Source organism: Equus caballus, chromosome 18 (assembly GCF_041296265.1).
Source record: "Equus caballus isolate H_3958 breed thoroughbred chromosome 18, TB-T2T, whole genome shotgun sequence".
In the NCBI taxonomy this organism is placed as follows: domain Eukaryota; kingdom Metazoa; phylum Chordata; class Mammalia; order Perissodactyla; family Equidae; genus Equus; species Equus caballus.
The window spans coordinates 80,587,052-80,604,361 of record NC_091701.1 but is presented as its reverse complement, the minus strand read 5'-3'; the positions used below and the strand labels follow the sequence as shown (position 1 = coordinate 80,604,361).

Here is a 17,310-nt window from a genome sequence, read left to right as displayed (position 1 = left end):
AGTACGTAGCTTAACGTACTTTAACTTATGCAGTTTTTCATTTATGTAGTATTTTTATTTGAATATACATAACTATAAATAAGACAGTGAAGGTACTAAACCAGTGACTGAAGTTTATGAACCTCTGATCTAGTTCAATACTTTCCTGATCACTAATCCTTTCTCAATGTAATCTTCAGTCTCTCATTAGACATTTCCATTGTCAACGAACTCACTGTCTCATGAGGCACTCTAATTGTTGTGTTTTCCCTTCTATTAAGCTGAAGGCTGCATCTCTCAAAATAATTCCCCATATCTATCCAAAGAACTTGAAATCAGCAATTCAAAGAAACCTGTGTGCCCCTATGTTCATTGCAGCCTTATTCAATAGCCAAGATGTGGAAGCAACCTAAGTGCTAATTGACTGACGACTGGATAAAGAAGATATGGTATATATATACGATGGAATACTACTCAGCAATAAAAAAGGATAAAATAGTCCCATTCACAACAACACGGATGGACCTTGAGGGTATTATGTTAAGCAAAATAAGCCAGATAGAGAAAGACAATCTCTGTATGACTCCACTCATATGTGGAAGATAAACAAACATGTGGACAAAGAGAACAGATTAGTGGTTACCAGAGGAAAGGGGGGTTGGGGGTGGACACAAAGGGTAAAGTGGTGCACCTACAATATGACTGGCAAATAAGAGTGTACAACTGAAATCTCACAAGGTTGTAAACTATCATACCCTCAATAAAAAATTCCCCACTAATATCCTCAAGAAAATAAATGAATGGATGAATAAACAGAGAGAGAGAGAGAGAAGAGAGTGGATGCTATACAATACATCTACCTCCTCCTCTACGTGAAAGTTCTTCAATCAAGTAAAATCAACTGAGTTTTAACTCTGCAGGCTATGCATGCCCAAGTCCTTCCACATTTTTCAATGTCACGGATTTAGTGCTGCCATTCTCCGTATGAGGGAGAGGAGCGGGATAGTCCAGGTGTGATCTGAGCAGTGTGAAATAGGAATTATTGTTGCTTCCTTTGTTTTGTACACGAACTCCCAGTAACGTAGCCTAGGACTGGATTAAGTATTTGGCAGGTACATCCTCATGTTGACTCATGCGAAACTTACCCTCAACTAAAACCATCAGGCAAATTTCTCATACATTTGGTATTAAGTCAAACCTTCCACATCCTGTGTTTGTATGGTTCGTTTTTGGATTTAAAAGCAAGAGTTTACATTTATTCCTATTAAGTTCATTTAAGTTTGATTCAGCCCATTTTTCCAGATGATTCTGGCATTGGACACATTATCAACCCCTGCAGCTTCTTGGCACTTACAATCTGATCAACAGGCACCAACATTGATGCCAATGCTCAGTAGGCAAGCGATAAAAATAAATTTTTGAGAAAAACTTTTTTCTTGCAAGCTTATATGCATGGAATATTCATTAGCAATCTTTGCGTACAGTTTCTCAAAGAGCTAATAATCCTTCTGGGGTTATGTCATCTGGAGTATATTTCTCTGTGTTATCTACAGGGTGTCTCGAGACAATGCAATTCTAATGTCAAGGAGAGCACTCTTACTCTTCGTGACATCCAGGGGTTAGAACAAGGGTTTTCAACCTCCACACTCTTGACAGTTTGAGTCGAATAACTCACTGTTGGGGACAGGGACTGTCTTGTGCACTGGAGGATGTATGGCACCATTCCTGGCCTCTCCCCAGCACATGGTAGTGGCATCTCCTTCCCCACCTACCCTGGAAATTGCGACAATCAATAAATGTCTCCAGATATAGTCAAATGTTCTTTTGGGGGCAAGATTGCCCTTCCCCAGCTAAGAACCACTGTTCTAGACTCCATGTTCCTCCAATCTACTCTTGTAACTCAACCTACCTGTGATGGCCATTTCGACCTTTTCATCACTATAGTTATTAATAAGCTATTAATAGGGCACCAAAACAGTTCCATATAAGAAATTAGATATGTGGATAAATTAAGACGAGATATGGAAAGCAGAAGAAAAATAATGGGAGGAATGGAGAGGGATGATCTAATCCTAAAATTTAGAGCTGAGGTTACATTAACCTTTGGGTAAAACAGCTACAAGGAAATTGAACCTTCAAACAGGAATTATATGATTTAAAAGGTAATGTGTAAGGACTTTTGTACCTGGATGCTCATCCAGGTATTACTGGGAACAATGAACAACGGAAATAGACTATACGTTTGACAACAGGAAATAAATGTTATGGCATATTGATCTCATACAAAATTAGGCAGTCCTCAAAATGATGTATTTTCAAAACATTAATGACATGGGGAAATGCTCACAACACAATGCTGTGAAAAAAGTAAGCTATTGTATATACAGTATGAATATCAAGTTTTCGAAGGAAATATATACATAGTAAAAGGATCATAAAGGTATTAATGGTGTTATGGAATTATGTTGGAACTATGCATGATTTTAACAGTCTTCTTCATACTTTCTTATGTTTCCAAAATTTTCTTAATGAACTTACTGTTTTTGTAAGTTCTATGTGCATGAGATGGGGAGAGTGTGGGGGAAAAGGATCCATTTTCCCTCAGGTGAGTGAGCAGTAGCAGAGATTTCTCTTCTATTTGCAAAACATTGTGCCAGTAAGGTAGGACACTTCAGAGAGGGTGCATGAGAAAGATGATAATATTTTTAGACTAGGTTATTCAATCTGCTTGGGGAAAAAAATCTATCATTTTTCATAGAATAAGAATAGTTGACTCTAATGTTCCAGCCAAATCCTGTTCTTCCAAGGCTGTGGTTCTCAGAGTTTAGAATTGCTGAAAAAGCCCGGTGGGCTTACCTATGAAACATGGATTCCTGGGCTCCAACCCCCAAATTCTGATTCTGCAAATCTGGCGTGGGACTCAGGAGTCTTCATTTTTAACACACTCCCAAGTGATTCATTCTGATGCAGGTGGTCCATGGACCACACTTTCACTGTGTGGATTTGGATGAGTATTTTTTTTTTTTGGCCTTTATTTTTGATCATTTCTTCCTGGTTATGCACTAAATAGAGCTGGTATGGACTCACAGGGGTGTGTTGATAAACTGGCTCTTTGAAAGAAACAAATCCAACTTATCACATTTGCCAGTTTCTGAGGCGTAAATAATCCCACCATGATCAATTTCAAACTACCAGTAGTTTAACGATCAGCTCACGAAATTCTTCAAAGCTTCATATTTGTCTCTCACCAGCTGGTACAAGCTGGCTTCAGCCCTCTACAGTATACATTTTATTGAAGTGCTTTCCAATCTTTGAAAAACGGATACGTTAATGACAACCTAGCATATCTATGACAGCTAGGATGAAACGAGCAAGCAATAGGAAGGCCTGAATCATCTTAAGGTAACAAATTCCAAATGTATTACAAAAAAAGGACAACTTTGTGAACTTTTACGTGCTATTTCTTATTTTATTCTATTTTTTTCCATGGCCGTGCCATGAAGAGTGATATACTCGCTGAGTTCTTTAAGAGTTGTGAATTGGTTTCCCATGGATGATGGAGAGCCAAGAAACGGGACCCTGGGGTTGGGAGAAATGCCAAATGTTCAGCCTCCACCTTCATCTTCCCTGGCCCTCAGCCCCTGAGCTGTTGAAATGCCCTTGGTCATTAATCCTACAGCACCCAACCATAAAATCGACGACTCCCGCTTCTTCCCCTCGCACACGACTGAGAAAATGTTGTCTCTAGGAAACCCGTATCAGATGTGTTTTACGTGTTCATGTGTGAGAAGTGACCTAAATGGAGGCTAACAGTACAGTTCTTTCAATATTTTGACCAGACGTATTTTAAGAAAATTGGACCTGAAGCCTACACAGCCAGCGGAGGCGAATTTACAGCCCTGCTTTTAAGGACAAAACTCCCTCAGGCACCTGCTTCCTAAAGGCAAAACCAGAAAGGAAATGAACTCCTGCTCAAAGACAACCCACCTTATTTTATGAGTTATCAATTCTAGCTGGCACACCATTCCCTAGCTACTAAGATGCCCCCCTTCCCCCAATCCTAGGCAAGTATTGAGCTACAAAAAATGTGAAGTCTGCGTTCTTGCAAACAGCTCTGTTTCCTGAAGATAAGGCAAGGATGTGGAGCCTCAGTAAGAGAAGTCAGGGGAGCAGCAAGGATTGATGGTGTGGACGCGCCACGTGAGGTCTTTGTCAATACGTGCACTAAGATCGTAGCCCGAGTTCCATCTTATGTTATGGGATTCCTGAATCTTGGGCTATGACGGAGGATTCACCATTCCCGCCTTGGGGCAGCTCCATCAGGTGCACAGGCAGCAACAGTGGAGAGCACCCGATTTCCTTGGAACAGCTCCACCAACCCTGGGACCGAGCTTGTCAACCTCTCAGAAATGAGAACGGACTAAATAGGCTTTTTCCCTCACTATTGATAAAGTCAGCCTTCTCAACCGGAATAGATCACAAAATAGGGGTCAAAGGTTAACGGTAGATGCGCAGCCTGCTCTGTCCTAGAAATCACCAAGAATAAGCATGATTTTCTTAGCACACATACCAAAGTATTAAAACACGGGCGAAAACTGACTCTGTGAAAGCTACAAGAACTATTGTTCCTAATAAGCAAGGGAAACTGGACAATCTGACATCATACATAATGAAGTCAGAATGGAATCCTTAAAACTATGTGCAGGCTTTGCCATAATCTCAGTCTTTCCCCAAGCTTCAAGTAGTCGTGAAGGCGAAGGATTTCCAGCAGAAATATGAATATTCAATTACATGTTTCAAAATCAGACATTTACACATCTACTTGGGATAAGTGCCAGAGTTAACATCAAAGAGATGTGAAGCACCTCTTGTCCAAACGGAACATTAAGCTCCTCAAACAGGAGAATCCAGCCCTTGCAAACCATCATCATTTCAGTAAGTGAAACCGGCCCTTTAACAGACGGGCGACGTGCTCCGCAACGTGCTGATAGCCTAATAAAAGACACTGGCTTTTTAAAAATGAAGGACATGTGCTTCTCACATTACAGTACCCAAATGGACTTAGCAGAATAAAATTAAGAAGGCACACAACAGCTTGACAAAAATTAGGAACAGACTATGGAAATTTGATCATTTTAAACATCAATATCAAAATGACCCTTTTACTTAAAAAAAAAAGACTCATTGTTTAAACCATAAGGAAATATGCAGCGACATTGTCAAAACCAGGAGTAGCATATTTTGGAATTATAAGGACTGCTAAAACAAAAACATGAAGTTAAATTTCTTCTCAAAATATAATAAAAATTCTCCAGAAAGGAAGGTTCCTTTTATATCAGGTACCTTTCCTTTCACATAAGTCAACCTCTACGCTTCTTAAAATAACATTTCCCCAGTTGGAGGGTTCAGTAACCAAATTAAACAGAGCCCCTGGCTCAGCTCGGCCGGGCCCCAGGGCTCCCGCTCACCTCGCACGCTCCTCCCTCATTGTGTCCAGCTCCTCGTCTCTCAGGCCACCGTGCTTGCGCTGTGGAGGGTTTTTCTGCTCAGCCTTCCCGCCCTTATCCTCTTTCTTCTTACCAAATCTAGTGAAACATGAAGGAGAAGATAGTTCTTAACAATAATCATGTTCTTTTTGTGGTAAATTTAAGATATTTATGAGATGAACTCATTAAACCGTAATTCCTGATTCCAAGTAATACAAGAGTATTTTGCATAAAACAGAAGTAAAATAAGAAATTGAAAGCAGAAAAATAATACAGCTCCTGGATTCCCCTCCTTTTCCTCCCTTCCTGCCTTCTTTCCACTCAGGTGTTGATTGTGCAGCATGGACAAAATCATGTCACTAAAGAATAAAAATTCCACACCATTAATTCAGTGGAGATGATAGAACGGAAAGGTTATCATTAATACATAACTAGAAACTCACTCGCATCCTATGCAGGCCTCCAGATGGCCTTGACATCAAGGCTAGACACATGGGATTCTATCGTGATGGTGCCGCAAGGGACCCCACCCGACACCTGGTTCAAGACTCTCATTTTACAAATGAGGAACCCAAGGCTCTGAGAGGCCTTGGGCCTTGACCAAGACCACCCAATAAGCTCAAGGCAGGGCTGGGATGGAACTTGGGTCACTTCTACACTGCACTCTCCTTCATGCCACATCCCCTCTCTCCTGTAGCCCCGCTGCCTCAGTCAGCCCAGGTCAATGCACTCCAGCACTCCTCAGTGAAGGCATATTTGTGGTTAACTGAGTACAGGGGCAATTATGATACGTTACTCTTTTTCCTGCAGCTTTATTGAGATATAATTGACATGTAACATTGTGCAGGTTTAAGGTGTACAGCATGTTGATTTGATACATTTATAAGTTGCAAAATGATTACCACCATAGTGTTCGCTACCATCTCCATCCCATTACATAGTTACTATTTCTTTTTTGTGGTGAGAACATTTAGGATATATTCTCTTAGCAACATTCAGGTATATGATACAGTATCATTAGCTATAATCACCATGCTGTACATCAGGTCCTCAAACTTGTTAATCTTATAACTGGAAGTTTGTACCATTTGACCAATATCTCCCCATTTTTCCCATTCCCCAACCCCCAGTAACCACCACTCTACTCTCTGTTTCTCTGACTCTGTCTGTTTTAGATTCCACATATAAGTGAGATCATACAGTATTTGTCTTTCTCTGTCTCACTTATCTCACTTAGCATAATGCCCTCAAGGTCCATCCAAGCTGTTGCAAATGGCAGGATTTCTTTTTTCTCATGGCTGAATAATATTCCATTGTGTACATATGTGTGTGTGTGTGTATACATGCATAAACACCCCCCACCCCACCCCCGCACCGACATCTCCTTTATCCATTCATCTGTTGATGGACACTTAGGGTGTTTCCATATTTGGGCTAGCGTGAGTAATGCTGCAATGACCACAGGAGTGCAGATATCTCTGTGACATCCTGATTTCAACTCCCTTGGAAATATACCCAGAAGTGGGATTGCCGGGTCATTTTAAATTCTTCGAGGAACCTCCATATTGTTTCCATAGTGGCTGCATCAATTTGCATTCCTACCAAGAGTGCATGAGGGTTTTCTGCAATTATGACACTTTCAGAGAACATTGTGTTTCCTTGACACTTTTAGAAAAATAAAATTGCACATTTGAAATGAAAAAAAAGCTGCAATTAAATTGTTATTGGATACTTTCTTACAAAGTCAGACATTTTTCCCAATAGATATTTTCTTCAGAAGCAATCTCCCATGCTCTTGGTATCAACACACAGGAAATAAGAAAATGACTTCATGCTCTGCTAATAACTGGGAAAAAAGTCATTCAGTTATGCCTGTTCTTCAGTTAAGGTAAAGATTCTTGTCAAATCTATGGAAATACCATTTATCCCTTTTTTCTTATTAAATAGCTGCAAATTTTACTTCTCTGTGTGTGTTTATCCATATCCTTAACTTGCTCATCCTATCTGTGTATCTATGTATCCATCCATTCATCCATCTATCCAACCTGGGGACATTTTAAAAATTATATATGCTCGAGGAGACTGCCCCCTCCCCCAACAGCCCTCACCTCTCCTCCAACCTCCCAACACAGTGAGTCAGAATCTCCTCACATGAGGACCTCGCTTATAAACTTCTAAGAACCTCCTGTCTTCTTCAGAATTTCCTAAAAATGGGTACATATTTGTTTTTTTCTGGATTGTGTTTTAATCCAAAGCAGAGGCTGTGAGTCAAGTGGCAGCTCTGAGACTCACACGTAGAAGACGTCACTGCTAATATCCATATTTCTGTTATCAGAGTCTGGACTGCATCCCGCTTTCCTCAGAAGCCTCTCTCCATCTTGACTCTTCTGCACATTTTTCAATTTATGATTTCAATTAGCAAATCCTCTTCCACGAACTTTCTCCCTCCCTACTGCCGTCTCTCCATCTGCCTCCGCTCCTACTACAATTCTTTTGCTGTATCCAGGGCAGTTTCGGGATTTTGATCTATTATTTACCAGCTTTAACTCCATCATCCCCAGCTTTTCTTTCCTTTTTTTTTTTTTGTCTCTTTCTCTCTTTGCTGCCCCCCTTTTTGAATCTATTCCTCTATCTCACTGAAGAAATGACCTGACAAAATAGAAAGACATCCAGTTTCAAATACGACTCAGATTTGTTGATATATTCAAGATCTCTCTCTCCCCTACAAAGCAGGAGACGTCTAAATCATGTGTGTTTCCCCAAACACACTCTTTAGCTTTTCAGACCCATGCAGGAGAGTCTTAGGGATCAACACGATTACCCTAAATTCCTTAAGTTAATACCTTAGCACATCACTTAGAGAAATAATTTTCCCCCAAAATGTCATCAACTATAGGAATATTTGGGAAAAAAAATTGTGAGGAGTGAGGGTAGAATAATGCTTCAGGAAGCTGATGAAGCAAAAACGTTGCCAAAAACTCCATAGATATCAGGCTTGTTTTTTTTCCACGTTCCAAATATTTTCTTCTACATTTGGAGGTGCTGGATTTTTTGAGATGAAAGTAGTCTTGTTTTTGAAGAGTGAAACCAACCTATACCCAAGTCTGCCTTGATCTTTATCACCACAACCCATATATTGTTTCTCCTTCCTGCCGCTAAAACACCCCCCGTGTCCGGCAGCTCCAGAAGAGCTTGCTGACTGTGCTCCCATCACAGTGGAACACGTTTGATAAAGAAAAGGTTAGTTGTAAGTAAATTCTGCAAGGCACCGTCTTCTTAGCAAGAACCATCAATAATAGTCAAATTAACCAATTCCACAAATATTACAAATGTTTTGATTTAAAGTTCATATTCATTTATTAAAGTTTCCAATAAGAAGCAGAGAAATTGCTGTGAAATTTATTTCATTAGACAGAGAGAACAGTCACAAATTACCTTATTTGTAAAGTTTTGGTAGGTTCAAGAACAAAATTATAAAACAATAATCTTCAAAAGGACTCCCACATTGTTAAGATGAGGAAATTGAGACCCAGAGAAGTTAATTGCATTTTATTTATTAAGACACTGAAGTCTTTTTTCCCGTTTTATAATCAGACAACTTAATTATCAGTGATAGTGGGTGGGTGGGTGGGGAGGGGGTTGAGAGAAAAGCATCAATTTGGTGAATTTTCCAAGCCTTTCTTCTCCTTTCCACAGTGGCCTCTTTGGGGGGCATTTCACAGCCATTCTCACTTTCACTGACATACAAAGAGGAGCAGGAGAGGTCCAGATACACTGATCCATCTCCCCATTAGCTATTTTTGTGAGAAAAGCCATACAGACCCCAAATGGCTGAAATTACTGCTTTGCACTCTAGGGTCTCAAGTATCCACTGCATACCAGGCCTCCCATTATCTATTACCCAGGAAACCTGAGAGTCGGCCATTCTGGGCTAGGTGCCTAAGGAAATTGCTTATAGGTCAGCCTTGCTTTATATAAAGGATGTTTTCCTGAGGAATTCTGTGCAAACATATGGTTCTAATCAATAAAATCTTACTTTCCATGTACCTGGGACGCCTGTTTAAAGAATCTTATGATGGATCTTTTTGTAAAGTGGAAAAATCACCTTTCAACACTCTCTTTATGTAAATTTAGATTTTCATGAATTATAAGTTTGCTTAAAACACCTGTCCCTGTTCATTTGTATAGAGAGGTTACACGAAACAGCTTCACGGAGAATTAGCTGGCTCGCTTGCTTTCTTCTTTCATTCATGCACTTGTTTTAAAAATACTTATTAGGCATCTATTCTGTGTCAGACATGGCCGTAAGCACTTGGTGTAGCTTAATAATATATTGGGATACAAAGCCAGACACCACCCTCATGGAATTACATTCTCATAGAGAAGATAGTCACCAAAGAAGAACAAGTATGTAATCATAAGTTGTGAAAATGCTATGGAGGGTGTTAGGAGAGACAACAATAGGAAATTGATGGGTTGAAGAAGCCACCAACGAAGAAATGACATTGAAACTGAGACTGTAAGGGTGGGAGGCAGGAGCCAAGCCTCGTGGGTGGAGGAAAGAGCACATGCCGAGGACAGGAGATGGGAAAGGCAGGTGCGTTCCAAGCAGTGAAAGAAGGCCCAGTAGGTCAAGAAGGAGAGTGGAGGAGCCACTTGCACAAGATTTGGACGGAAAGGAGGGCACACACCACGCAGAGCAGGTCTGAGAGAAGCTGATAGTTTGGTGTAAGAGAGAGGGTAGGTCATTTCTTTGTCATTCAAGGAACAGAAAAGTTAGATATGATTTAAAGAATTGGTAGAGGAGAAACAGAGGAGTAACCAAGTCATTTTAAGTGAGGTGATACAATGTGCTGTACGTGTTAATATAAAACCATCCTCGTTGCTGAAGTAAAAAGCAGCCGGAAAAAGCGGCAAAGCTGATGGGCACTTTGCCAGGAGGGTGGGTGAAAGATGGTGGCTCGGATGACTGGTGGCCACTGAGAAGAGAAGACAGTGATTTGGACATGGTGGGTCAGTGGAGAGGCATCACAAGTTCACTTTGAAACATGGCTATTTTAGGATGCCTTTGGGAAGTGCAGGTGCATGGGCCGAGGACCAGGACAACATCCCGAGGAATTGTAACATCTAAAGGTTGCATAGAGGGGTGGGTGCGTGTGCATGTACAAAACAGACAGAAAAAGAACAGCCAGAGAGACAGACAGAAAAGTGGGAGAGTGTGGCACAAGACGCCCCAGAGAAGAGTGTTGCAAGCGGGGAGGACGTGGTCAACAGATGGGGGTGCTGTTGAGATGTCCAGGGAGGTGAGGACTGAGAAGTTTCATTAGATTTGGCAATATGAAGCCATTCGTCCCCTTGGCAAGGTTCAGTGGAGTGGGGCGAGCAGAAGCCAGGTGGGAGTGATGTCAAGAGTGAATGGCAGGTAAGTGTGTGTGCGTGTGTGTGTGTGTACAACCATTTCAAGAAGTTTGGCTGATAAGGTGGTCCTGGAGGTGGGGTGGGATGTTGAGGAAGGAGGTTTCCAATTTGTTTAATACCAGAGGACTTCCGTTTACTGACAGGAAGAAACACCAGAGCGTGTAAAAGGTTGGAAATGGAGGAGAGAGGAGAATAAAGTTATTTTCTCTTTTAGTGTGGTGAATTTTACCAGTTTAATCATTTGTGAGTATAGGGTTCAGTGGCATTAAGTACATTCACATTGTTGTGCAACTATCAACTACTATCCATTTCTAGAACATTCTCATCATCCCAAACTAAAATTCTGTCCCTACTAAACAGTAACTCCCCACGTCCCCCTCCCCCAGCCCCCAGTAACTACTATTCTACTTCCTGCCTCTATGAATCTGACTCCTCTAGGCACTTCATATAAGTGGAACCATACCATATTTGTCCTTTGGTGTCTGGCTTATTTCACTTGGCCTAACGTCTTCAAGGTTCATCTATGTTGTAGCATGAATCATAATTTCCTTCTTTTTAAAGGCTGAATAATATTCCGTTGTATGCATATTCATATTTGTTTCTCTATTAACCTGCCAATAGGCATTTGGCTGCGTCCACATTTGGCTATTGTGAATAATGCTGTACAGGAAAACCAAGTTCTTGCTAAGGGAAGAGGACAGAGAGATGCAGCTCCTCTGGAGAGCCTGGCCTTAGGTAGATGGAGGAGACGAAGCAGCAGCTGGGAGAGGAAACTAGTTTGTTTATAGAGTTAATAAAGTGGAAGTGGAGGAGTTCCCAAGTAATTAATTTATCAGCTAATATGATGCAACATGTGTAAGAGAAATGGTTACTACCCATAAAATGAGATTTCTTGGTATAAATTTAAAAATGAAAGGAGAGAGAACACACAAAGTGGAAGAGAACCTCAAACAAGGTTATAGAAAAATACCCAAACCAGACCTCACTCATGTTGCTACTTTGCCTCGGTGGGGAGGCCCTCACAGCCATCCCAGGAAAGCAGGACTCATTAACGGTTCACTCCGCCATTCAGTCATTCTCTGAGCAGCCACTACACGTCACATGGACTACGCACATGGAACTGAACCCTTAAGACCACCAGTTGTCAGGTAAATACCTAACTCCTCAATTGAACTAACTCAACAAGCCCCCCGCATCCTACTGTTTTCTATATAATAAGGATTTTAATATAATTCTTAGTAGTTATCACCTAATTTCTCAGCAAATATTTCCCTTTGTTTCTGTCTCTTTCCTTGAGTTTTCTAGATAATGATGACTTTCAAATCCTTCCCAGATCCCAGACATCTCGACAAATGATCCAGATTCACCATAGCTATCGCTCTATCTCAGGCTTTCTCTGCATCTAGTCTCTCATTTAATTCACTCCTTCATTCTGCGAAGTAGTGTCTGTCTACAATTTTCCTCCTAGATCCCATTGGGCAGTTTATGCAGCTGTTACCATCTACTCTTCTTCCACTGGGTGCTCACACTGTTTAAAAGCAATCCTGAGCAATGGCCCCTGAGGACGAAAAAGTCAGGCAAGGAAAAAGTTCAGACGCTTATTCCAGATTAGTGGTGAGCCATGGATCCAAGGAGAACTGAAAGTCTGAAGCAGGTCTCTCTCCTTCCACAGTCAGGAAGTATCTTTGGGTGTCAGTGATGCATTTGGAAAAGACTACAAGATCCAGACATCGCTAATGTTAAACTTAGAAACCTACAAAATGATGTCAGATGTGAAAATGCACAAACCTCTCAGTCATAATAGTTTCTAGACTTGGATAATGGTTCATCCTCCCTGTAACTAGCTGACTTATAAACAATACATGATATTTTCTTATCATTTTATAAATTATACAGTTTGAAACAGCTCAAGCAAAATATGGGGCAGAGAAATTCACAGACCTCTGACTACATTTCCATAGTGTATTCTAAAATTCGCCCATAAGAGCTTTCTGTTGTCTGATGTATTCTAAATTGGGTTCTGAATTAGCATATGCATATGCTGATGAAATTAACTTCCACGTATTGTAACCTTATATGGTTTTGTGCACTTCAGCTGTTGCTCCTCTCTAAAATGTACGTCACAAAGGTCTTTACTTGTTTACCTCAGGTGTTTCCATTGTACTTGACAGTTAATGAATCTGATAAAAATTCAGTGAAAATGGACCAATTAGAGAGTTTTTCTCCCTTTTTTTGGTACTTAAGGCATTGTCTAGTTTTATGTTAATATTACTAAATTAGAATAATGAACAGATTTGTGTTTGTTGTAAATTAATTGATTAAAAAAATTCTGATTTTATTTTTAGCCTTCCACAGTGGGTATGAATGCCACAGCTAATACATGTGACTTTTCAGGAAGGAGTGGAATGCTGTAAAACTCAGTGTGGGGGCCAGCCCTGTGGCGAGTGGTTAAAGCTCTACGCCTCCGCTTTGGCAGCCCGAGTTCGCAGGTTCGGATCCTGCGTGTGGACCTCCTCTGCTCGTCAGCCATGCTGTGGAGGCATGCCACATGCAAAGTGGAGGAAGATGGGGCATAGATCTTTGCTCAGGGCTCATCTTCCTCAAACAAAACAAGAGAGGAGGATTGGCAACAGATGTTAGCGCAGGGCAAATCTTCCTCACACACACACAGAAAAACAAAGAAAAGCAAACAAACAAAAAACAACTCAGGGTGCTTTCCGTGACGGAAGGGTCATATTTTAGACTCTGTAAGCACACTCCGTGGCATGCAGGAGGAGAGAGGGCTGGCTTTATAGGATGTGTTCACAAGCAGAAACTGAGTGGGGTGATGCTTTAGTAACTGAAAAAACTCCATATTAAAAATCTTTCTTGTTAACTCTAACTGGGTCAAGTAGTTGAAACCCTAAAAATAACATTTCTAATTAAAATTTTAATTTCTGGTACATGGGTTAGACATTTATTTGGGGTATGTTTACCGTTTCCAAGATGAAGACAAGCTCTAAGAGAACCACACACGCTTCATCCCCCTGATGTCTCCATCCACGGCTCCCCTGGAGGCCCTCCCACCCACCTTCAGCTTCCCTCTGCTTGTTGCTCCTTCCCAGGGTGGGAGTCCTAAATCGGTGGTCATGGCAACTCTTCACTGCAAAGCAGAGAATCTTCAGATCTCAAATATGTTGATGTTTGTTTTTAGGATTGAAAAGCAGGGAGGTCCTATGACATTCTAAGATTTCTGCCTAAGTGGATAAAACATCTGCTGCTAGCATCTTAAGCAGCAACTGGCTCAGCTCAGCTGCTGGGAAACCTTGAGCTAATTTGCTTTCCTAGCCTGAGGAGCTAGGAAACACAACAGGTTTGGAGACACCAAAGACATTAAAAATAATTCTAGAGGGTCCAGAAAGCAGAGGCAAGCAAAATGCACAACACCCATCACCCTTCGTCCTAAAGAGAAACAAACAAGCCTAAAGTGCCCCGGAAGATGGCCTTGTAAGAGTCAGCTGAGGGATTTCTGAGCCACTTTTGCTGAGCATTTCTGTAGCAAGTGAAAACTCTACTCCGAGATGATTAAAGCATCAGTCTGTTAGGAAAAAGAGGAAAAAATATGAAAAAAGAAGCCAGAAATTAAAATTAAATGAAAATAAGCGTGAATGAGTGAGCAAGAAAGATAAAGATACTAATAAGGTATGATTTTCAGATCCACACAGGGACTATAAACAGCTTATTAACTGTCACTACCACACTGGGTTTTAAGTTCTTCTCTGCCTCTGCTTTCCAGAAGAACACTCCTCAGGAGCACAGTGAACTTTGATTAATTGCTTTCATGCACCCTCACTGGCTTCAGACACTGTAGGCAAGAGCCTAGCGATTCAGACTAAGTGCTTATGATTTCTGGGAAATAGATTTAAGAGGAGCATTAAAGAATTATTTTTGCATTTTTGTGTTTTCTTAACAATTAGAAAGGCTTTTCCTTTTATTAAATGTTTACTTATTTCAAAGCGGCAGAAAGTGTAGCTTTTTCCCTTTTATTTGGTTACTTTTAAGTGGATCTTTGAGTGCCTGTGAGGCTGCTTGAGTGTGAGGACACAGCTGACGGCCTGGACACGAAACCTGAATTTTGATTCGAACAGACCGCATGGTTGGAACGCAGAGTTCGGACAACGGTCAGCCGTTCCTGCTCATCTGTGCGTCCACGGCATCTCCTTCTTCCTCTTTCCTTCCCTTTTCTCTACCTCCTTTGCCCCAGAAACTCAAAAACTAGGAAAGGAAAGAGTGTTCTGAGACAAAATCACACCGCGTGCCTAAGCTTTCTCTACCACCTGTGGGAGGTTCCCCGACCCCTGTGACCGTCGTCTGCTCGACCTGCAGGGCTCGCTCCATCCTGACCGCAGATCCATCCTGCAGAAGGAAATGCCCCACAGGAAACGGCTCTGAGCTTCGCTCACTGGCAGCTGGGGCCTGGGAAGGGAAACACTGACTCATGTCAACGAAATTGAATCCAGGGAGGGCCGACTAAAATTTCTGTGGAAACTGGAGGCCTCATCTCTAGTCTCTAAATAAAATGTCAAATACAATTTATACTCCAGTAGCACAAATTAACTTTCGTGTAATTTCTATAAAATCCATCATCAGAAAGAACAGATGATGGATCCTAGCTTGTTACATGTAAAGAACAAAAGGACAATATCAAGAAATGACGGATTGGTTTTTTTTTGTAAAGTGACTATGCAAAGGACCATTTTAAAGGGATTCCTGCGAGTAAATGCTCCATCTTCAGAAGTTAAGAGAAACAGGGCACATTTTCTCTGGAATTCATCTGCACTAAACAAGAGTAAAATGATTGAGCTCCATCCCCAGTCTAATGGGAGTAAAACTTATCTTTATAACTGATTAAACAAAAAAAATTATCACTTCTTTGATGCCCAAATTAGCATCTTTTCTGTAGCATACTGAATTAATTAGTTGGGTGACAAAAGAATTAGTCCATGTAGGATCAAAGCTGAAATCATATTTATCTAAAATTTAAAATTAAGAACACACAGCATTAACCCTCCACAGCTCATGTAATAGTCTTTTATGTTCTATATATTCGAAACCTTCCACATGTCACATAGAGTAATAACTACAGCTTTTCTTTTATATTCTTCTTTTTCTTGTTAATATATAATATACCCCTGAAAAGACAATGAGAACATCACTGAATTTTTTCCTGGGGGTGGGAGACTTCCATTGTGCCATAAAAATCTTAAATTATGTGGCTTTTTTTGTCAAGCATTTATTGTACAAATACAAAAGAAGGAAAATAATTAATGCACGATAGAGCTGGGAAGAGAGCCTTAAACAATAGAAAAGAGTTATTATTTGATTCCTAATAAGTGATACTAAGTTTGAAACTCTTCTTAAACGGTGGAAGCTCTCTTAACTTTGGGCTTTTTCCCCCTTCTTTTTCTATAGAAGAAAAAACAATTTTGAATAAGGGAGAATTGTCAGAGGTTGATTTCTGTCATGTCAATTCACTAGAATTCATATTTAATGGGCTTTTTTTTTGATGTGCAAAACACTTTTATTAAACAAAACAAACTTGGGTGGGCTTATTTATCTTCAGTCAAGATGGGACGGGAGTGGACGCAGGGAGGGAGTCCGGAAATGAGGACTAGTGCTGACGTCAGCTGCTGTTTCTGGGGAAGGGCACCATTTTAACCGTTGCTTAAGTGTGCGCTCCTCCAGGGCTGGGCTGGGTCTGTATACGTTCCTGTGGTTTCTCACATGTGATCCACACAACACTTGCTGAGCACCTATTTGGGGTCAGATGCTCTAGGAGATGCTAAGGATATAAGTAAATTAGTCAAATATGGTCTCTCCTCTCATTCTTAGTACCTGCTACAGAGCAAAAATTCAACAGCTATTGTTGAGCTGAATTAAGGGTAAGGTCCAGATTTCAGAGAATACCCGACTGTCTCCTTCCTTCATAGTCTCTATCCTAGAAGAAGGACCCAGCCGTCCCTCGTAACCCAGAATGTTATCCCCCCACAAACTCCCCAAGCTGGAAGATACTTCCCTGTGAACACACAAATCACCACACTAACTTAATTTAGGTGCGACAGCTACGAGCTCGTCATAGCACTGGTTGTCTACAGCCACAGCAAGATCAAAGAGGGGACAGACAGTTACTCACCGAGTAAAGGCAATGAACACCTGGCTATCCAAGGGCCAGGGGGCACCGAGTCACCTTAGGTCTCTATCTCATGATGAGGAGTTCTTTTATGTTGTACAAACACCCTGTTTAAAAACACCAGGCCAAATTCTAGAATGAAATTTAAACCCAAAGCCGTCATTAAAGATGATTAATCTGCAAGATGTCATCTATAAAAAGCATGATGTCTATCTCATACTTAGACCTTTAATTTCAGAGTTTCAGGAATTATGGCCT

The 17,310-nt window shown here is 40.9% G+C and overlaps 1 protein-coding gene across 13 annotated transcripts in view; it reads right to left on the bottom strand.

Moving 5' to 3' along the window:
- PARD3B (par-3 family cell polarity regulator beta) overlaps positions 1-17,310 on the bottom strand; it is a 921,213-nt gene that overhangs the window by 174,991 nt on the left and 728,912 nt on the right. For all 13 annotated transcript variants that reach the window (XM_023622589.2, XM_005601746.4, XM_070242147.1 and 10 more), the window contains one exon: positions 5,448-5,564. In XM_023622589.2, the coding sequence (XP_023478357.2) occupies positions 5,448-5,564 (117 nt within the window). The remainder of the gene's footprint in view (positions 1-5,447; positions 5,565-17,310) is intronic.